This window comes from Myotis nattereri (genome assembly GCF_964212035.1).
Source record: "Myotis nattereri genome assembly, chromosome: 10".
Classification (NCBI taxonomy): Eukaryota; Metazoa; Chordata; class Mammalia; order Chiroptera; family Vespertilionidae; genus Myotis; species Myotis nattereri.
Genome location: NC_138085.1, coordinates 47,657,150 through 47,680,983, shown reverse-complemented (window position 1 = coordinate 47,680,983; position 23,834 = coordinate 47,657,150). Strand labels below are relative to the sequence as shown.

Here is a 23,834-nt window from a genome sequence, read left to right as displayed (position 1 = left end):
ACCCTGAAAAGGGAAGAGGTGGATCATTTCAGACACATTTTCTCAGGTCTAGAATGTTCATATTGACTTTTGAATATTCAAGGTCTGTTGCTATCATGCTATATGTCTTTTATCTCTCTACCACTGATAGATGCTAATGGAAAAAGACTATTTGCAGATTATAGCTAATACATATTTTTGGTGATCCCTTTGTGTTCCATGTAGTGTTAATTTTAGTTTTTCAGGAAAAGATATCTTGGGAATAGAACATAATTTATATTAGGGATAATTCTGTTTATTTTATAAACTTTTAAATATAAAGAGGTGATATTTCTCAGTATATAGGCTAGACCTATAGACCTCTGGCTAGATAATAATTTAAACAGGAATAGTTGATCTATTAGAAAACATACTTTTAGACAATTTCAACGTGGAGCCTCAAATGTATATAGAAGATTCATGAACCTAAATTGGAATGTTGAGGCCATAATGCTCCCTTAAGGCTCATAATGCTTAAGATATACCTTGGGCTGCAAATAAGTTACATTTGAAGAGTAAAGATGCAGCTTTCTGACAATGATTGTTCACTTTTACAAATAAAAAAGAAAGTAAACTTATTTCTCTCCTTCCCTTATTTTAGGTTCTTATCTTTTACACATAAAAATCCTTATTGGTTAGGGTTAGCCTTTCTGTAGAAAGGTTTGGACTAGGAGTTTAAAACAACATGAAGACTTTATATTGTTACTAGCTAACCTGAGACTAAATGCGGAAACAGGTATGATTTTTTTAAAAAACATTTAGAAGATGGCTTTGATGATTATGTATTAATTGTCAAAGCAGTAGAAATTATACAACAATATAATATATTGAGAAAGTTTGCCAGACACTATACATTTAAATATACAATCTCTTCAGTTCTTATCTTGGCTAGAAAAAGATTGGGACTATAGACATAAAAAAAATAAAGACATGAAAAAAATATATCCTACTGGGGTGAGTAATAGCAGAGGTGAGAAAGTGGAGAAAAAGAGGAAAAGTCAATGTGATTAGAAAAATCTAAAAATTGTTGTAATTAAATTTCAGACACTGTGATGTCAGCATGCATAGAAAACCTTACCTCAGTATACTAATATGCCTACTCAATTTGACATAGCAAAATACAGATGACAAACAAATAACAGAAGGTTCATACTTTTGCAGTAATTAGAATTTTTTCATGATCAGTGAAAGCACAATTTAATTGAATGATGAAAAGTTAGAATTTAAATAATAAACTCAATCTGAAGACAAGTGACCTAATGTCATCCTACATAATAAAAGCCTAATATGCAAATCAACTGAACTGTGGAATGACCGGTTGCTATGATGCACACTGACCAGCAGGGGGCAGACATTCAAGCGGGAGATGCCTCCAGCCCGCAGGCCCCAGGCCAGCCAAGGTGGGTGCCAGTGGGGGCCCCTCCCTGATCGCCCCGCATAGGGAGGTGACTGGTGGTGGCGGCAGGGGATGGGGAGGTGAGTGGGTAGCACCAGGTTGGCCAAGGCAGGTGTCAGGGGGGCCCCCTGGATCACCCCACCGGTCACCCCACAGATCAGCCCTGATCACCGGCCAGGCCTAGGGACCCTGCCCATGCATGAATTTCGTGCATTAGGCCTCTAGTGAATTCATATTTAACATCTAAAGCATCAAAGCTTAATTTAAACTACAAATGTCTTCATTGTGCAGAAGATTCGGGTAAAAGAGCCTTCCAGTTTTTGTTGTTTTCAAGAAGCTTTTGTTTTATTGTTTCCTCGACAATGAACACACTGAGAAACCAGAAAAGGAACCCTACCTTTTTTGTTCGTGTGATCTCACTGTGACATTGCGGTGAAAGATCTTATAAGAACCTAATATAGAGCACAAGGATCTGTAAAAAACTAGATTTTACTGTTTATAGCTAATAAATGGGAGGACTAAAGTGTATGTGAATTTATAACCTCTTTGGTCTACTTTACACTGTGGTTACTTTAAAAATACAAGTGAGAACATTCAGAATTTGTTACTTTGCACTAAAATCTAAGGGACAGACTGAGCACATTCAAGATGTATGGGACCCTATGTCCTAGCTTCTGTATCTGTACTTCAGAGAATGGATTAGAAAGACATTTAAGCTTATTAGATAGAAAGGTGTCATCTCCTCACATCAAGGTACATGAGGAGAAAAGTTCAAGAATTATAAATTCTTAGAAAACATTAAAAAATCCGTTGGGCTCTGGCAGGGAAAATGTCAACAAGTCAAAAGAAACTGGATGGCTATTGACCAGTTCCATGAAGGCAAGGCTGCAAGCCAAGATGGAATAATGCTTTCCCACCATGTGTCTAAGGCACACATGACACTAATCCTTTTTAATGGTCACAAAAGCTGACAACTTACTCAGCCTTAGAACTGAAGGCACAAAATCATCTCGGAATGACTCACCATAAACAGGTCTCGGGCACCAATGTCAACAGCTAACAGAAATGCCTTTTCAAATCTCTGGTACCTGTAAGGAAGAAATGTTATCTATTAGTGGCAAGGAGAGAGCCATTTGTTTAATGTATTTATGTGTTATTGTTTTTGTTCTTCTGATGGCAAAAATCTTTTCAAACAGTGGAGCCTTTGTCCACGGGGGTCTTTAGTGTGAGATGATGTTGTGCTTAGGAGGAACTGAGGCCAGTGCCTGTGGAGGCCCTTCAGTGCCAGGTCCGAGAACAAGCATAGCCTGGAGTGGGTGCTGCTGAATAGAGGGAAAGACAGCTTAGGAAATATTTTTTTCGTAACTTTTTACTATTTGTGCCTTGTAAAAGTATAAGAACTTAGAGACTGTAGCAGGATAAGAGTAATTAACACTTTAATTATACTTTGTGCGCCTAAGTTAAAAGTTGAGAAGTCAAATATTGACAAGAGTCATTTGTGAGTTTTTAAAAAAATACATCTTAGGCTGTTGTAAAATGACAATATAAGTGGTTTCTAACTATTTTTTAAAAAATAATTCTTTTCTACTCTTTTTTCAATCTTCTTTTCCCCTAAAGCATAATTTTGATAATTTTCTTTGAGTAAGTTTAATTTTAGGCTCAGATAAATGAGAAGAAACTGCAATTTAAATTAGCTTTATAGAAAGTTCAAGATATTGACGGGAAAGTATGTCATGAACACGTACAGTTGACTGTTGAACAACTGGGGGTTAGGGATGCCAACCCCCACAGAGCCAAAAATTCACCTCTAACTTTGACTCCCCTAAAGCTTAACTACAGTTGGGCCTTGTTATCCATGGGAGGACTGGTTTCAGGACCCCCCGCAATACCAAAATCTGCAGATGCTCACGTGTCATATAAAACAGTGTAATGCATATAGTCAGCCCTCCACATCTGCAGATTCCCAACCATGGACAGAAAATATCGTTTTCAATCAGCAGTTTGTTAAATCCATGGATGTAAAACCCATGGAGGACCCACTGTATCTATTGAAAAAAAAAATCTGCATATAAGTGGACCCCTTTGTGGTTCAAAGCCATATTGTTTCAGGATCAACTCTGCACAGGGTTTTGGAAGGAAAGACCTTCTTTATTTTGCACGAAGGCTGAGATTTACATAGGTAAAACTGTTAATTTTTCTGACTCTAGAAATGAGCAGGTAAATTACCAAGTTCTCTGTTCTCTATTTTATCATATTTCAAATAAAACATATAGGAAGTATGGAATATTAACAGATTATACAAATTTTATTAGTAAAATAGCTAAAGAAATTAAAATTCAAACAAACAAGGCTTATTCTTACAACACAGGAGCTGGTAGGTCCAGAACTGTAAACACTTCAGTTTCCATGTTATGTTTGATGACTGTTATCTGTTCCTGGCCCTTCTTACTAGTATCTCTAGCATTTACCTGAATACATTTCAACTATGGGAGATCAGAAGGCAATTGTGTTTATTTTTGTTCCTGGAAGCTCCTGGTTCCTTACAAATTCAGTGGGGGTGGGATGTAATGAGGCAGAGGACAGAGGATGAGCAAGTTGTACTACTTTTCCATACATTCACTGCCACTTGGCATTTACTCCCATTCCAGTGACACTTTCCTGGCAACAGTAATCATCCAACTTCTTCTAATGATGAACTTAAAGGTCAGTTCTCATTGTGTGTGCCCTTGGGCCACCTCTGACTCTGTAAACTTCCCCTCCTTGAAAGCCTCTCTTCCCTGCATTTGCAAGTGCTATGCTTTGTTTTCCCATTTCTTAGATTTCATCATCTTAGTCCTCTTTCCTAGTTCATTTTTCTCTGCCCACTCCATGAGCTGGCATACTATGGTCCGCTTTTACTTCTATTTATTCAATCCAGTCTCCCAGGAACATTACCCACTCCCAGGGCATGGGTAATTACATCAGTGACTCACAAATCTCTAGGATCCATCTCTCTTCCAGGCAGTTAAAATTAAACATGGCTAATATGTCCACTGATACATCAATTTGTCAATATATGTCATATATGACTCAGTGAAATTCAAGAGAGTGAAATTAGGGGACAAGTTAGGATGTACTCTTCATTCTAGATGAGAGGTAATGATGAACATTATGATAAAAATAAAAGAAATGGCATTGGTATCTGGCAACCTGGTTTACCAGAAGTACCAAAAGAAGATCCCAACTAGATTGCTATAAAGTATATGTTAGAATATATCACAGGACCCTAAAAAAAAAAAAAAAAAAAAAGGAAATCTTCAACAAAATCCCTGATTGAAACTAGAGTGGGGATCCCTGAGCAGAGAACAAATGGGGGTTGGCGAAGGCAAGGCAGAGCTACACTCAGGGCTATTATCCTCAGGAAACTGGACCTTGAACAAGTTTTAAGGTTAAAGGTGCTAATAAGTCTGAGTCTTCTGATTAAGGCAGGAGCAAAAATTTTCCTACGTTATTAAACTTTGGCAGAAACAATTTAAAAATTCATGTCTAGATTAAAGTACTTTTGATACAAGCCCCCAGGATTACTATAAATTAAAATAAAGCAAATATGAGCTAACAAGGATCATCAAATACACAAGGAAACAAGCTACCATAATGGAAAATTAGAAAATAAACAGGTTTATATATCCATGGGTTTCAGATAATTGAATTATTAAAGTTAGAATATAAAATAACTCAGAATATGATATTTATACTGAAAACACACAATAAGATACAATAAAAATTACTAGGTAGGTTTTTCAAAGAATAAAACAGAACTTTTAGAAATGAAAATATTATTAAAGTTAAATAACTTGGTACAGTTGAGAGAATTAGCAAGCTGAAAGATATATAAATAAGGTATTACAATGTTGCAGAGACAGGAGATAAAAAATATAAAGAGGTTGAGCAAGATAGAGATGAAAAGGTTTAACATGTCTACTCAGGGAATTAAATTAATGGCTGAGATGATATGAATCAATAAACACAAGAGGAACAATGTATATCAAGCAGGATAAATGGAACGAAATATATAATTATATGTTTGTAATGGAAATGCAGAACTCCAATAATAAAAATTCTTAAAAATTGCCAAAGAAAAGACAGATCACCTACAAAGGAACTTCAAATAGACTGACACTAGACCTCTTTATAGCAACAATGGAAGGTAGAAGACAGTAGGAAAATATCTTCAAATTATGGAGAGAAAATAAACATCAATCTTGTATGATGTAACAGTGGAACTCTCTTTCAACAATGAAAGCAAAATAAAGACCCTTCCAGGTTTACAAAAACTGAGCACATTCAACTGATTTTCAATAATGGGACTACTAGGGAACATACCTCAGGAAAAATGAAAATGACCTCAGGAAAAAAGTCTGAGAAGCAACTGCTTTTAAAAAAGGATTCAGTTAGTATACAGGAAGATAAATATGCATGGCACACCGACACACAAAAGTTTTGATATTTTTTAAGATCAGAAAATATTAATTAGCAATATCATGTAACTCAGAAGGGATTAGTAATATCATGGAACCTGGCCACCTGGCTTTAAAACTTGCACCCTCTACCACAGTGCTGCTCTAATGCTACTGGAAAAGAATGAACTGTGTGCTGGAGGCTTATCGGTCCTTCTTCTTCAGATCAGGTCTCTGGTTCTTGGGTTTTCTGAGTTCAAGATGAGCAATGCCATGTTGCATTCATTAAAAAGGAATGATCAAATTGCTTCCACGTTTGGCTCCATATCAGAAAGGAGATCAGCCAGCTCCCTGTTGGCTCTATAGTATGTTAGAAACCCCAAATTCCATCATTTTGAACCCTACAAGTTTAGAACTAATGTCATTCAAAAGTTATCACAAGATACTGTCAACTACAAGTACATTTTCTCTTACAAAATACCTCTAATGCTTGAGGTTCTGTGTTAGGAATCAAAGGGTTGGAAAAACTGTTGACATTAGTCCTTGATCTTAGGCAACTCACAGTCTAGTAGGAGAGACAGCCATAAACAGTGATAACAACTATCACTTACTAAGTACTAAAATTTTATTTTCCTATAATTTTACTATTTTAATTAATTTGAAACCCAGCTAAAATTTCCCTCTACTTTGTATTGTGCCAAATTAACCTCTGGATATAACTATTTTCTACCCATATCTTTTTCTCTATTTATAGACTATTTTTAAAGATAAACTATTTCTGATTAACTTATTACAGTTCAAAATAAGATACGAAAAAATAAAAGTTTCTTATTTGTTTTTAACTTTTTGTTTTCAAAAATGAAAGTTTTATTAGCTTTTTTCATTAATCAATAAATACTGAGTGGTATTTAGAAGCCTCTGGAAAGAAAACTTGGAATTGGTTCTCTCCTTTTATCCCCCATATAAAATATTTATAAATGTACACTAAAAGGACACATTTGAAGTCATTTGGCTTAGGAATAAACAGGTTTATTTTCATCCTCTGAAGGGAAAGAGTACATTTGGAAAGAGGGAGGCTCATAAAAACTGCGACTGAGTGCCCGGGGGTTGCTCACTCACAGAGGTGCTCCTCTCTGTGAAACAACAGCAGGGTCTTATTTTTGAGTTGTGGGCTCTCCTAGATCACATTCAGGGAACAGGCTAGATCCCTGCCATTCTTTTTCAAAAGGCTGAAATGCAGGAATTTAAAGATAGAGGATTCTCTTCCCTTAACATTGTGTGCTTCTGTTTTGCTCACGCTCCTTTTCTGACAGGTATATCTGAGCTACCCCCCTCCCCAGTTCCTGGTAGATATGGGTTTGATGCTTACACTGGGAGTAGCTGCTCTGAGGTCTAGGCCCCTTCCTTTGCAGAGCCCAGTACAGGGTATGTTGAGGAGGAGGGGCCGTGGTGGAATGGGTACAGCTCTGCCTGCCCGCTTCATTTTGGACCTAAACTGGACTCTTTATTTTGTGTAGGGATTTGTGAAGGCTTTAGGAATCTCCTGGCAATTCACAGGCATTGTTGAGGCACAATAAGGCAAGTTATAAGCTTTTATGATGCTGTTTACCTATACAAATTCAAATAGCCAACCTACATACTCTTTTAGGCCTTTCCTCTTTCCTGTTCCCAAGCCCGAAATTTGGTTAAATAATAAAAACTGTTTTGAAACAATGTAAAATGCTAAATATCTTTAGTTTAAAAAGATTTTGGAACAGTGTTAAATATGCAACACTTTCCTGTGCTTCCTATTTCTTATAGATAAAAACAATATAATTTCTTCTATCCAACTTTATGGGATTATAGTGATAAGTAAGTTAATATAAGGAAATAAATCTGCTTCAGACATTAATATGAAGCATTTTCAATGTTTACTGCTAATACATTTTGAATAGTATTATAATTCAGTAGTTAAACAATACACAAACTGAGATGTTTAGTTATATCATGAAATGAATAAATTTTAGGAGTCACAGAAAGCTATACTTGAAAATACAACAGCTGGAAGGTAGAGCACCATTTAATATTCTGATTTAATCTGGGCTCAAAAGCAAAGAGGAAAAGAGCCTTGAACCAGTGTCTTCTGCAGTAAAGAAGGCTGTTGAGCATAGCCCCCTGCTATGGCTTGAATGCTGGTCCTCCTCCCGCGCCCCCATTTATATGCTTAAAACCTAATTCCCAACATTATGCTGTTAAGACCATTAGGTGGAGCCTTTGGAAAGTTACTAGGTCATGAGAGCAGAGACTGGTGAGTGGGATTAATATAAAAGAGGCCCGAGAGAGCTCCCTCACCCCTTCCACCAGGTGAGGACACAGAGAACCAGGAAGAGGGCCCTCACCAGAATGGGACCTTGCTGGTACCTTGATCTTGGACTTTCCACCCTCCAGAACCATGAGAAATAAGTTTCTGCTGTTATAAACCACCCAATCTGTGGTATTTTGTTCTAGCAGCCCAAACGGACTAAGACAACCTCTGGGTGCCAGGCCCTTTCCCTCGCCTCCATTAAGTCCAGTGACACACATGCAGGAGCTCTGGGCCTTGGAAGCTTGTGTTCATTCCTTACAAACAGGTGAATCTGACATGAATTTACAGACTCCTGCTACATTTACGTCCTAATGTACTAGCTTTTTAATGAAAATTGGTGAAGTACTTCTCTCTGTAAAACTAAAGTATTCATTTAATATCTCAGTCCTGCTCCTATTTTCCATGGTTTTTAAAAATTATCGCTCACAATTTTTATTTGTGGACTACTTTACAGATGTAAAAATTTTCCCAGTAATTGCTTTATTGGATACAGTACTCCTTGAGATATGAAAGGCAGATGACGTCACTTCCCATTTTACAGGTAAGAGCTTGTCAAAGATCTCTTAGTGTTTGGTAGAACTGGGACAGAAAGTCATATTCCTTAAATTCCACATATAAGTGAAACCCTATGGTGCTTGTCTTTCTCTGACTGGCTTATTTCATTTAGCATAATACTTTCCAAGTCCACCCATGCTGTCACAAAGGGTAAAATGTTCTTCCTTTTATTGGTAGAGTAGTATTCCATTATGTGAATATACCACAGCTTTTTATCTACTCATCTACTGATGGATACTTGGGCTGCTTCCAATGTGTGGGATTTAATGAACAAACTGAACTACCAAGCAAAATAAAGAGAGACTCACAGATTAGAGAGCAGGCAGACAGCTCTGGGGGTGGTAGGGTTGTGCATGTTGGGGGATGGTGAAGGGATTGAGCAATAAAGAAAATAAAAAGAGAGAGAGAACTAATGGACATGGACAACAGTGTGGTAATTTCCGGGGTGGGGAGGGTGTGTAGGTGGAGGAAGAAGAGGGCATAGAGGGGATAAATGGTGATTGGGGCTGCAGGGAAAGTCACATTCCTTTACTCCAATTAGCTTTTGTTTGTTTGCTTGTTTGTTTTTAATCTTCACCCAAGGATATTTTTCCATAGATTTTTAGAGGGAGTGGAAGAGAGAGGAAAAGACAGAGAGAAACATCTATATGAGAGAAACACACCAATCGGTTGCCTCCTGCATGAGCTCTGACCAGGAAAAGTACCCAGGACCCTTTGGTCCACAGGTTCAATGCCCCATCCACTGAGCCAAACCAGCTAGGGCTACTCCAATTAACTTTCAACTCCACCACAAACAGTTAGTTTAGATACAATGCAAGTTAAATTCATCACTTTGTAGGTTACAACTCATTTAAAAACCCCCAGAAACTTCTATATGGTCTACCTCAGTCTCTTAGGGATACTTTCCAGACCCTGAGAAAAGCCCTTGTTCCGACAGTGCACTCAGCTTTAACATAGTCCTCATCTTCTTCCTTGGAGTTGCTATATATCTTATCCCCTTTCTCCATTCTGCCCATTATCTCTATCCCATCTCTTCTTTCTTTTTTTCTACTCTCCATCTCTCCTCTGTCTCCTTTTCCCCCTTCTCCCTCCCTTCTACATTTATTTCTCAGTACTATCTCCCCAATGTTTGCATCTTAGCATAATCTGAGCAAACATTCTGGCTCCTGCATCTACATTTAAACATCAACAGTGACATCAAATGATATTGCAATATTTCTCTCATGTTTACAAAATAAAAATTTTCATTTCCAAAGCACATTCACAAACTTTAAAAAGTATATTTTCAAACAATCCAATTAGAAAATAGACAAAGGACATGAAGAGATATTTCACCAGAGCATACAGATGGAAAATAAACACATGAAAAGATCCTCAACATCATTGGCAATTAGAAAAATGCAAATAAAACCACAATGAAATATCAGTACACATCTATTATAACAGCTAAAGTTAAAAATAGTGACAATGCTGGCAAGGATGAGGAGAAACTGGATCTTTCATACATTGCTGATGAGAATGCAAAATGACACAGCGACTATAAAAATAGTATAGCAGCTTATATAGTACTAAAATCATACTACCTAGCATATGACTTAGTAAGCACACTCCTGGGCATTTATCAGAGAGAAGTAAAAACTCCTATCTACATGAAAACCTGCACATGGATGTTAACAGAAGCTTTATATGTAACAGCCCCATCTAAACAACCAAAATGCCTCTTGATAAGTAAAATTCACGATTTCTAAAATTGTACTTATAGAATAACACTTATTTGTAGACTCAGATTGGCAGCTTTATGTTGCCTCCTGCATGAGCTCTGACTAGGAATCCTACCCTGGATTCATGCACTGGTGGGATCCTTCAGCCTGGCCTGCGCCCTCTCACAATCCAGGGCCCCTTGGGGGATGTCATACTGCCAGTTTCGGCCCAATCCCCGCAGGCCAGGCCAAGGGACCCCACCAGTGCACAAATCTGTGCACTGGAACTCTAGTATACATATAAGATCTTCGGTTAATCTCTTCCTGCCCTCCCCTGTCCTACCTTCCCTTTGAGATTCATCAGTCTGTTCCATGTTTCCATGCCTATGTGTTGAGCGTCTGCCCCCTGGTGGTCATTAGGTGTCATAGCTTCTGGCCCGTCACTTAGACTTTTATGGCATATTAGAGGCCCGGTGCACAAAAATTTGTGCAGTGCACTTGGTAGGGTCCCTCAGCCGGGGGATTGGGCCTAAGCTGGCAGTCAGACATCCCTCTGGCAGTCTGGGAGCCCTCAGGGGATGTCCACTTGCCAGCGGGGAGCAGGTCTAGCTGCAGTCAGACATCCCTAGCACTGCTGAGGAGGCGGGAGAGGCTCCCACCACCACCGCTATACTGGCAGCTGGCAGCCTGGCTTGTGGCTGAGCAGAGCTCCCCCTGTGGGAGCACACTGACCACCAGGGGGCAGCTCCTGCATTGAGCATCTGCTCCCTGGTGGTCAGTGTGTGTCATAGTTATCAGTGATTCCCAGTCGCTCTGCTGTTAGGGTCAATTTGCATATTACCCTTTTATTATATAGGATAGAGGCCTGGTGCATGGGTGGGGGCCGGCTGGTTTGCCCTGAAGGGTGTCCCAGATCAGGGTGGGGGTCCCCAATGGGGTGCCACAGCTGGCCAGGGCAGGCGGGAAGCTTGGCTTCCTCCATCGCCAGGGGAACCAAGCCTCATGCTTGCTCCAGCTCCATGGCTGCCAGCTGCCATCTTGGTTGGGTTAATTTGCATATAGTTATTCTGATTGGCTGGTGGGTGTGGCTTGGGCATAGCAAAGGTACAGTCAATTAGCATCTTTGTCTTTTATTAGGGTAGATACTAGAGGCCCGGTGCATGAAATTCATGCACGGGATGCGGGGGAGTATGTCCCTCAGCCTGGCCTGTGCTCTTGCAATCCGGGACCCCTCGGGTAGGGTCCCAAAGCCTGGCTGGCAATCAAGGCCTATTGGGGCTTTCCTTCCCCCGGCTGCCAGAAGCTGGGCCTGCCCCCGCTGCTGCCACTGCTTGCCATCTGTGTAGTACTGTCCCCTCCTTCCCCGCCACCCGTCACCTTCCTCTGCAGGCAACAGGTGTGGGGCGCAATCACCTGGCTGGCCTGGGCCTGCCTCTGCGGGGTGATTGATCGCAGGGCTCCCAGATCGATCGCCCAGTTGAGGAAGGCCCTAACCACTCAGCTGGGGCTCTGCAATCGATCATTGCCACCCCCTTCCCCCCATTGATCGCCCCACCGGCTGGTGGCCTGAGCCTCCCTCTGCGGGGTGATCGTAGGGCGATTGCGGGACCCACTGACCAATCGCATTGCACCCGCCTTGGCCGGCCTGGTGCCAGTGCATGTCATAGCATGGTCTTCCGGACGGTTGTCCTGCTGTTTGGTCGATTTGCATATTATGCTTTTATTATTATAGACAGATGTAAAAAAGTGGTATCCATTCAAACATTTTCCCCCAAACAATGCTAAACAAATCAAGCTTTGCATCAGACTAAAGGGCAAATAATGGAAGTTTGTGTCTTGGGGTAACTTCAGAGTTATGAACTGGTTATCTGGAGAAATTTAAGCACTTGCTATCTTACGGTCAGAGTCTCAACTGTTAGATAATGTTAGTAAACATTTTTCTAATCATCAAAAGATAATCAAGAAAACTACTTTTCCTGCCTTACTCAAACCCTTATTACCTTTAATTTTTTTATTTTCTAAATTCTTTCCATTTTTTCCAACAAGAAAAATTCTTTAATTGCCACAATATGCCAAACATACAGATTTCTATTTTTTATTCTATTTTAATTATGAACTTAATGCACAAGTATGTTCTTTTTAATATTCAACAATGAGTACAAAGCAAAAATACCTTCAGAACCACCTCCAAGTCCCAAGCCCAGGTATAAGCAGATGTAAACACTTTTATTATTTTGTTATTATGGATTGTGACTTTTCTTACCTTCCACTTACATATTAAGTATCAAAATAAAGGATTTAAAAACCTAACAGTTTTAATAGGGGTTCCCTTAGACATCTATATCCAGTGAGTGAACCTCCATTGTTTCTTTCTCTCAAGGAAAACCTTTCCGTTTTACTAACCTCTTACTATTTAGCAGCTTCTCAACAGTCGGTGTTTATCTCGGAACACAAGTACAGTACAGCATTCTTAGCAAGGTGCTTCAGGCTAAAAACAGATGTTAATTAAAAATGCAGATAACAACCCAGGCACCTGTTCTTCCACACTTCTTGGGCTCAAGCCCCAGTCTGTCAAATCCCATCCTTTATTTTTTTTTCTTTTAATTAAATCTTTATTGTTCAGATTATTACATTTGTTCCTCTTTTTTCCCCCCCATAACTCCCCTCCTCCCAGTTCCCACCCCACCCTCCGCCCTCACTCCCCACCCACTGTCCTCATCCAGAGGTGCATGATTTTTGTCCAGTCTCTTCCCGCATCTCCCACACCCCTTTCCCCCCCAAGAATAGTCAGTCCATTCCCTTTCTATGTCCCTGATTCTATTATAATCACCAGTTCATTCTGTTCATCAGATTATTTATTCATTTGATTCTTAGATTCACTTGTTGATAGATGCATATTTTTTGTTCATAATTTGTATCTTTACCTTTTTCTTCCTCTTCCTCTTCTTAAAGGATACCTTTCAGCATTTCGTATAATCCTGGTTTGGTGGTGATGAACTCCTTTAGCTTTTCCTTATCTGTGAAGCTCTTTATCTGACCTTCAATTCTGAATGATAGCTTTGCTGGATAAAGTAATCTTGGTTGTAGGTTCTTGGTATTCATCACTTTGAATATTTCTTGCCACTCCCTTCTGGCCTGCAAAGTTTCTGTTGAGAAATCAGCTGACAGTCGTATGGGTATTCCCTTGTAGGTAACTGAGTTTCTTTCTCTTGCTGTTTTTAAGATTCTCTCTTTGTCTTTTGCTCTTGGCATTTTAATTATGATGTGTCTTGGTGTGGTCCTCTTTGGATTCCTTTTGTTTGGGGTTCTCCACGCTTCTTGGACCTGTAAGTCCATTTCTTTCACCAGGTGGGGGAAGTTTTCTGTCATTATTTCTTCAAATAGGTTTTCAATATCTTGCTCTCTCTCATCTTCTGGCACCCCTATAATTCGGATGTTGGTACGCTTGAAGCTGTCCCAGAGGCTCCTTACACTATCCTCGCATTTTTGGATTCTTTTTTCATTTTGCTTTTCCGGTTGGGTGTTTTTTGCTTCCTCGCATTTCAAATCATTGACTTGATTCTTGCGCTCCTCTGGTCTGCTGTCGTGAGTCTGTATAATATTCGTTATTTCAGTCCGTGTATGCTTAATTTCTAGGTGGTTCCCCAATATACGATCGAGGGTCTCATTAGTTTTCTTGTAGATCTCATTAAGTTTATCGGCGGCTTCTAAACAGTTCTTGAGAGACCTTAAAAGTGTGGTTCTGAACTCTATATCTTCCATTGACAATTTTGTCCTGTTTCTGTCTCCGCATTTTGTTATGCTTCCTTGGTGCACCCCCTAGTGGTCTTTGTGCGCAGTCTTATAAACCTTGATTGTTGTAGCTAATACCAGGGAGGGTTTGACCTCCAGGCCAAGTGGCTATGAGAATCAGCTGTTTCTGCAGTGAGAGAACTTCTGTCCTCTAGGGAGGTGCTAATCTAGCCTTTGCCTGAGGCTGTCCGGCAAATGCCTCTGTGCAGGGCTTGGGCGGGGCAGGTGGCACAGGATCAATAGGGTGGGCCGGAGAGAGCAGTGATGGTGGCTCTCAGTCCTGTCCCCAGGGGCTCTGCCTCTCTGAGTCCCAGCAATGGCTGCAAACCTCGGAGAGAAAGCTGCACTCGCTCTGACCGAAGCCAGACAGTCCCGCTTCTCCCGTTTGAGTCTGGGTCCCTAAAGACTCGCCCGGATCTGGAGCTCAGAGTCTGCGACTCCCTCCTGATTGAAAACGCCAACCGCGCCCTCCGCCAGCCCGCTCCGCGCACGGCACTCCGCACCTCAGAATTTGACTTCAGCACTGCGCCTCCTCTGAGTGTCCGTATGCGTTTCTCTTTCCTCCTAGTTGTAGGACTTCCACTCAGCCAGCGTTCCTGTGGTTCTGGGTGATGTCCCTTCCGTTTTTTGGTTTCACTTTTGAAGTAGTTGTTCAAGGCAGCAAACTCCGGCGTTAACCTATGCCGCCATCTTGGTTCTCTAGCCCATCCTTTATTTCAATAATTCTCTGCAGCCTCTCTTCCATTCCAGCTGTAGGTCTTTCACTGTATTGATCATTCAAACTGAACAGGAAAGCCATGTTCTACTGAGCGAATTTATCAGGATGACTACACAGTCAGCTCAGGGAACCAAATGTACTTCATTCTAATGATAAATGTCAATTGTCCGGATGTGATATCTAAACAATTTTAACTATGGGAACATGAATTTAGTCAATTAGTTAAATTTATGTATGTCCCTCTTCCATCTCTTGCAGATCTCAATAGTGTGTGCTCGTGGCAGGGGAAGATGAAGAAAAGGAAGGACATGTATCTAGCACTGAGAAAGGCCAGGTCAGAATTTATAATGACCTTCCTTAATCACCTACATATAGTCAGAAAAGACTAAGGCTCTTGAAGAGTAACTATAGATAAGTCACTGAAAAGGAAATAAACTATAGGGTGTCTGCCAAAAGTATATAAACACTTTATTTTTTTAATTTATTTTTTTATTGCTTAAAGTATTACAAAGGGTATTACATATGTGTCCTTTCCCCCCCCCCCCCCCCCCGCCCTTGACAGTCCCCTAGCCTCCCCTACCCCCCAGTGTCTTATGTCCATTGGTTATGCTTATATGCATGCATACAAGTCCTTTGGTTGATCTCTTACCCCCCTCCCTCCTGCCCCCCAACCCTCCCCGGCCTTCCCGCTGCAGTTTGACAATCTGTTTGAGGCAGCTCTGCCTCTGTATCTATTATTGTTCAAAAGTTTATAATGGTCTCTATTATCCATGAATGAGTGAGATCATGTGGTATTTTTCCTTCATTGACAGGTTTATTTCACTTAGCATAATACTCTCCAGTTCTAAACACTTTAAATAATTATTAATTCCAATCGGTTAAGTCTAAAAAGAAAGAAACATAAATTGAGCTATCAAAAATGTATGTGTATACATTTGTTTGGGACACCTTATATATAAAAGTGATAAAATGGAGAAGAACTAAGTGAGAATATGTCATAAAGAATTATACAGTGGTTCATATAAAGTAATCAAGACTAATAGACAAGTAATATTGTGGCAAAAATAGTAGTGAGATAATAAATATATAAATTGGACTATTCTGAAACTGATCACCAACCCTGACCCTAAATTATACTAAGCACGGGTTACATCCTCAGCAGACACAACAACATAGAGCTTTGAGCTCTATTCTCCACTCGGCATAGTGGGTGGCACAAAGTAAATAATTATTTGTTGAGTGAATAACTTTTTAAAGAAAAATTTGGAGAAGATTCTGTAGAGAGCAAAAATAAAGAAGCAGTTTGAAACTAAAACCTCCTGAGTCTAGTCACACCATGTAGGGTAGAAAACTCCTCCTGTTCCATTTTATGCTGGTAGTAGATGGCCTGGCCGAGCACCAGCCTAATCTCTCATTCTTCTGCCGACAGTAGAAGTGAGGGAAGTGAAGAGAGAGTAGCATCTCAAGGAATTTCACCTGAAACTTTGGAGTGGAGGAGGGTTTTAATTTTTCCTTTTTATTGAGGTATTGTCACATGCATATCCTGGTAAAATCAGTAGAATCGCATTTTTCTATGTTAAGAGTGTGTGTGTGTGTGTGCATGTGTGTGCGTGCGTGTGTGTGTGTGTGTGTGTGTGTGTAGGGGGGAGGGGAAGAAGGACAAGAAAAGGGAGAGAAAGAGAAGAGAGGTGCCTAGAAAGTAAAACACTATACCACTCAAAGAGTGTGCAGAAAATGTGTTAACCTTATCTGGGTCATCAGTGATATTTGTGTTAACAGTGCAGTTTCAAGACTATGAACAGGACCCAGTACTGTCAGAAGCAACTATGGATGGGCTTTTAGGGTTTTAAAAAATGTATTAAGAGGCTTCCACTTCTAAGAGTGATAGAAATACTTTTTCCAATCCCTCCCTCTAAGTACAATTTTAAAACCTTGACTTATATATAAAAACAAACATAAGAGTATGAAAGGTGGAGAGAAGGCAGGCCAGCTTAGGAACCTTGGGACCCAAGGAAAACCAGTGGTAAGTTTCTGATGTTCATTTTGCCTCATGTATTCCAGAACTGAAATTAGAGAAGTCAGCGACCCAAACATGCCAATGGTACAGAGAAGAAAAAGAGCCCGAACAAAAGTCTGATTTCTCTAGCCAAAGGACCAGGCAATTGACAGCATAGCAAGAGAGAAAACTTTCTAGAAATAACTGCTTTACACCATCCAAACACCAAGCAACACTGTGGCCCCACCCATACCAGCAATAGCTAATGGCTTTCAACCTTGCCAGACTAAAACAGGAGTCCCACACCCTCCCCTCTTCTCTTCCCTCAATAGGATGATGTCAGAGAAGGCTGAGCAGAAAAATGGAACTTGCTTCCCTTCTAGGCAATATGGTACTGGGAATATTAGATAACCACATGTAAATGAATGAATGTGGATCACTACTTCACACCATCTTATATAATAAAAGGCTAATATGCAAATGGTCCCCTCAACAGGGAGTTTGACCTGAGTTTGACCAGGGGGCAGGACTGGCTGGCCAACCTCCTGTGACCCCTCCTCCAGCCAGCTCCGCCCCCGATCGGCCCCCCAACCCTGATCTTGCACTGGGCCTCTAGTCTATATAATAAAAGCCTAAGCAACCATTATGGCAGAACAACCAGAACGACTGGTCGCCATGATGTGCACTGACCACCAGGGGGCAGATGCTCAATGCAGGAGCTGCCCCTGGGTGGTGAGTGTACTCCCACAGGGGGAGCGCCGCTCAGCCAGGCTTAAAGCTGGCGAGTGCAGCAGTGGAGGCGTGAGCGAGCTGAGTGGTAAGGAGCAGCGAGCAGGCAGGCGGTAAGGAGTGAGGGCTCCTGGACTGCGAGAGGGCACAGGCCGGGCTGAGGGACCCTGCTCCCAGTGCACAAATTTCATGCACTGGGCCTCTAGTATATAAATATTAACTCAAAATGGATCAAAGTCATAAACGTAACAGCTTAAACTATAAAATTCTTAGAATGAAACAGGAATAAATCTTCCTGACCTCAGATTAGACAATGGCTTCTTTTTAAAATTTTTTTTTTACTCACCCAAGGATATGTTTTCATTGCTTTTTATAGAAAGAGGGAGGGAGAGAGAAAGGAAGAAAGAAACATTGATGTGAGAAATAAAAATCAATCAGTTGTCTCTTGTATGCGCCCCAACTGGAGTCCACCTAGGAATTGAACATTTCCCTAACAGGAATCGAACATGCCACCTTTGAGTGTATGGGACTGTGCCACAATGCTCCAACCAACTGAGCTACCAGACCAGGCAGGCAATGGTTTCTTAAATATGACACTGAAAGCACAAACCACAAAAGAAAAAGTCAAAAAACTGGACTTCATAAAAAAGAAAAACCTTTTGTGTACCAAGCACTATCCAAAAAGTGAAAATGGAAGAAAATACTTACAAATAATATATCTGAAAAGGGTCTAGTATCCAGAATGGATAAAGAATTCTCAACAATAAAAAGACACACAGCCCAATTAATTGTTGCCCACCATTCCTTCTTGCATCTCCTATCTTCCTTCCTTCTAGTTCTCTCAGGGAAGACACTGCCCTTCAAGGGCTGTGGATTGATGTGGGGTCTCTGACCTCATCTCCTAGGTCACTTCAGCCCAAAGCTTTGTCTCTGACTGAGTACACAGCCTTTGTAAACCAAGCACCTCACTGCCAGCAGATGCCTTCAAGGCAAACTTTGAATTTGCTTACTCTTATGGAATCAAGCATCCTTGTCATTTCAATGTTTGAGTGTTTCCCTTACTTTCCTGCCAGGTCAACCATGCTTTAAACAAGTATTTTAAACACATTAGCTAGCATTTTAGATTTTCTAACCAGGAAGTTTTCTCTGAAGATCATTCTGTCTTATTCCCTAAATATTCTTTGGTGGTTATTTTAGTATTCGTATTCTTTGAATGCATTTCATATAATTGTTTTATTTACTGTGTATGGTCCATTACTGAAAAGTATAACTGAAAAAGCCATTTAGAAATTGAATTAGTTAATAACATTTTTAGTTACAAAACAAGTATTTTTTTGCCTATCATGTATATTTTGCATAAGTTAGGAACCACTTTCAAAAGACGAGTTTCTAGTGCCCCCCACCCCAAATCTAAGTGTAAATATTGACTTAATATATATTTCCCCTCAGTATCTTATTATAAAATTGTTCAAACATTCAAGAAAGTTGAAAAGATATTTATTTAGCACACATATTCAATCACTGTCACATTACAATATTGTTTAATCACATATCTACCAATTTCCCTTTCTATCCATCAGTTCATATCACTTTCTTATTGCATTGCAAAGGAAAATGCAGACATCAATACACTTCCCCACAAATATGTCATAAACAGTATTTTTATTCCTAGGTAATAAAGCTTCCTTTCCTAATATTTTGCTTATTCTTTTATAAGTTTTTATAAAGCATGACTCTCTGACACAATCACATTATACCATTTGAGTCAGAAAACATGTCTTATAGTTAAGAGGAGAATAAGTAAAATAAATTATTAATCCTTTATATTTCCATGTTAGCAAAATAAGCTTCATATATGGCACATGCATTTGAAATGTTTTAATACCTAGAAGTTGCTATTATAGTTTCTATTTATCTACACTAATAAAAGACAAACATGCAAATTGACCATACTTTGCTATGCTTTAAGCCACTCCCACCACCCAATCAGAGAGACTATATGCAAATTAACCCAACCAAGATGGCAGCCAGCAGCCACGGAGCTGGAGCAAGCATGAGGCTTGGTTGCCCCAATGATGGAGGAAGCCAAGCTTCTTGCCTGCTGCGGCCAGCTCTGAGCTCCACTCAAAGCAACAAAGTTTCAATTATAGAAAGTAAATAAACCCCAGACCTGCTTTCAGTTGGCCGTGGCCATGAAGCTGGAGCGAGCAGGAGGCTTGGATTGCCCCTGGTGATGGAGGAAGCCAAGCTTCCCTCCCGCTCAGCCTGGCTGGCTCTGAGCTCCTCTCAACGCTACAAAGTTTCAATTATAGAAGGTAAATAAATCCCAGAATAAAAAAAGAAAAAAAGGAGAGGCTGGGAGCTTACGTCGCTGGGGGGGGGGGGGTGTTTGGTCAGCCTGAAAATGGCCCTTAGCCCCTCACCCAAACTGGCCAGGCACCCCAGTGGGGACACCCCACCCTAAAGGGGGTGTCACCAGCCTGAAAAAAACCATCAGCCCCTCACCTGGGCTGGCCAAACCTCCATGGGGTGAGGTTCCCCACTTGAGGGGAGAGCTTGACCAGCCTGCGAACAGCCATCAGCCTCTCACCCAGTCTGGCCAGGCACACCAGTGGGGACCCCCACTGTGAAGGGGGTGTGACCAGCCTGAAAACACCCAACATCCCCTCACCCAGGCTGGCCAGGCACCCAAGCAAGACCCCCACCCTGATCCGGGACACCCTTCAGGGAAAACCAGCCGGCCCCCACCCGTGCACCAGGCCTCTATCCTATATAGTAAAAGGGTAATATGCAAACTGACCCTAACATCAGAACGACTGGGAATCACTGGTCACTATGACACACACTGACCACCAGGGAGCAGGCGCTCAATGCAGGAGCTGCCCCCTGGTGGTCAGTGAGCTCCCACAGGGGGAGCTTTGCTCAGCCACAAGCCAGGCTGACAGCTGCCAGTACAGCAGTGGTGGTGGGACCCTCTCCCACCTCCTCAGCAGCGCTAAGAATGTCCAACTGCAGCTTAGGCCTGCTCCCTGCTGGCAAGTGGACATCCCCCGAGGGCTCCCAGGCTGCCAGAGGGATATCTGATTGCCAGCTTAGGCCCAATCCCCTGGGGAGTGGGCCTAAGCCAGTAGGTGGTCATCCCTCGAGGGGTCCCAGACTGCGAGAAGGCACAAGCCGGGCTGAGGGACCTCTCCCCCCCGAAGTGCACAAATTTTTGTGCACCGGGCCTCCAGCTTATAATAAAAGCTCCTACTTGTTGGTATTTCCCTATTCAGTAATTCTGTAGTGCTATTCAATTTCATGGAGGCTGAGAAGTAAACAATCACCTCATGAACTTAATTTAGGCAAAGTGCATTGGCCTTTTCTGATATTGTGATTTATAATAAGAAATATATAGTTGGTCTTTGTCTTGTTCCTCGCACAGAGCTCCTAAAACTCTTGGAATTTCCTAGGTGATAGAGCAAATGGTTACCACCAAATGGCCAATAAAAAATCAAATAGACTATGTAATTGAAAGTAGAAGAGTAAGAAATTGTGTTGTTTCTGCCAAAGCAAGACCAGGAGCAGACTGGTACTAACCATGAACTGTTAATATCAAACACTGGAGTAAAGCTGAAGAGTAATAAAAGAATTGTAGTGCCAAAATATAATGTGAATAACGTTCCTAATGGACTTAAAATTCACATAAAATATAGATTTGCACTGTTAAACTTAAGTGACCAAGAACCAGAACTGAAGACTGACACTAGAAATATCATTTGGAAAGAATGCACAAAGACAATGCTGGAAGTAGAAAGGAAAGAAAAAAAAAAGATGCTTGAGAGGAGAAAAACTAAAAACTGTCAGAGACAGGTGTGAGGCTAAAGCAAAAGGTGATCAAAGTAGGGTTAGAAACCTGAATGCAGTTTTTCAACAACTATCATTTAGAAATAAAGAGAACTTTTACAATAGTCAATGTAAGGAGATAGAAGAGAACAAAAAAGAAAAAATCAGAGATCTCTACCAGAAAATGCAAGAAATAACAGGGAAATTCAAACCTAGATGAAGAATGCTGAATACTAATAAGGAAGCACATTATCTGACCAGGAAAAAATAAAGGGAAAGGATGTTCATGGATTCCCTCTATTTACCGAAATTCTCTACAGAAAAAAGGATGACAGATACTTTAGCAGAATATTCCTATAAGAATGAACCTGCAATCTAAACAGTGAAGTAAAAGCTGCCCTGAATGAATTGGGAAGAAATAAATCACCAGGGGTAAATGAGATACAAAGAGAATGATTTCAAGCCACCATCAGTGAATCTGTCAAAATCCTCACAAAAATATGTCAACAAATATGGAAAACAAAACAACGGCTTACTGATTGGAAAGGTTCAATGTACTTCCCAGTTTTCAGGAAGGAGATGCCAAAGAGTACAGTATCTATAGGACCGTTGCTCTAATTCCCCATGCAAGTACGGTGATGTTCAAGGTGAAGCAATAAAGGCTCCCACCTTATATGAAGTAGGAAATGTAGGATTTTCAGCTGGGTTCAGAAAGGAAGAGGCACTTGAGACCTGATTGGGAGCACTTGCTGGATACTGCACCGCTCCGAAGAATATCAGAAGGTTAGACTAACTTTTGACTGTGTAGATCATGCGAAGCTGGCAGTTGCTCTGAAAGGAATGGGTGTGCCTCAGCACTTGATTGCCCTGATGTGTAACCTGTATTGTGGACAGGAAGCCACTGCCAGGACAGAATATGGAGAAACTGGTTTCCTATAGGGGAAGGTGTCACACCTTTTATTTCCTTGTTTGTTTAATGTGTACACTGAACATATTAAAAAAAAAACAAAACTGGACTAGACTCAGAGGAAGGAGCAGTTAAAATTGGTGAAAGAAATATATGCAGATGATATCATCTTACTGGCAGAATGTAGCAATGACTTGAAATGACTTCTGATGAAACTGAAAGAAGAAAGTACCAAAGCAGGACTGCATTTGAAGATGAAGACAACAAAAATCATGACTACTGAAGAAATGCACAACTTCTAACAGACAATGAAGGCACTGAAATTGCTTACCTTGGTACATCAGCAATTTAAATGGAGACTGCAGCCAAAAAAAATCAAGAGGAGGGGAGATTCAGAAGGGCAGCAATGGAAGAATTAGGAAAGATTACTAAGAGCAGAGCTGTGCCATTAGAGACCAAGGCTAGGATCATCCACACCCTCCTCTTCCTAAATGCTGTGTACAGATACAAAAGTTGGACAGTGATGGAAGTTGACAGGAAAAAAAAAGATTCATTTGAAATATGGGGTTGGAGGAGAACTCTATGGATTCCCTGGACTGCCAGAAAGAGGAATAAGTAGATCATAGAGCAAATTAAGCCTGACACATTGGTGGAGACAAAACTGAAGTTGTCTTTCTTTTTTTTTTTTTTAAAAAAATATATTTTTATTGATTTTTTTTACAGAGAGGAAGGGGAAGGGATAGAGAGTTAGAAACATCAGTGAGAGAGAAACATGGATCAGCTGCCTCCTGCACATCCTCTGCTGGTGATGTGCCTGCAACCAAGGCACATGCCCTTGACCGGAATCGAACCTGGGACCCTTCAGTCTGCAGGCCGACACTCTATCCACTGAGCCAAACCAGTTAGGGCTGAAGTTGTCTTTCTTTAGACACATCATGAAAAGACAAGGTTCTTTGGAAAAGACAATAATGCTGGGAAAAACAGAAGTCAGAAGGAGAAGAGGAAGATCAAATATGAGATGGATTGACTCCATAAAAGAAGTCATAGGCATGAGTTTACAGGAGCTGAGCAGGGCTGTTAAGGACAGGACATTGTGGGCATCTCTCATTCATAGGGTTGCCAGGAGTCGGAGCTGTCTCAAAAACACATCACACACACACACACACACACACTCACGCCAAAAAGGGTGAAAGTAAAGTCTTTTGTTATTCATAACAATCTCCTTTCAACCACACCTGAGTTTATATTAATGAGGTGATTTTCAAAAGCCCCTATAGATGGAGCTGGTTATCAGAAGAACCAACCATGATTAGAGGGCATCCTGCCCCAGACCTTCAGGATAGGGATGTCCATGGATTCCCTCTAACTATCAACATAAAAACAAAATTGTATCAAAAAAAGTTTACGTTAGTAACTCA

General features: G+C 40.8%; 1 protein-coding gene across 3 annotated transcripts in view; it reads right to left on the bottom strand.

Annotated features, from left to right (window-relative positions):
- Positions 1-23,834, bottom strand: part of WDPCP (WD repeat containing planar cell polarity effector) — a gene marked incomplete at its 5' end in the record, with an annotated part of 194,364 nt that overhangs the window by 103,782 nt on the left and 66,748 nt on the right. For all 3 annotated transcript variants that reach the window (XM_081100593.1, XM_081100592.1, XM_081100591.1), the window contains one exon: positions 2,439-2,502. In XM_081100593.1, coding sequence (XP_080956719.1) covers positions 2,439-2,502 — 64 coding nt within the window. The remainder of the gene's footprint in view (positions 1-2,438; positions 2,503-23,834) is intronic.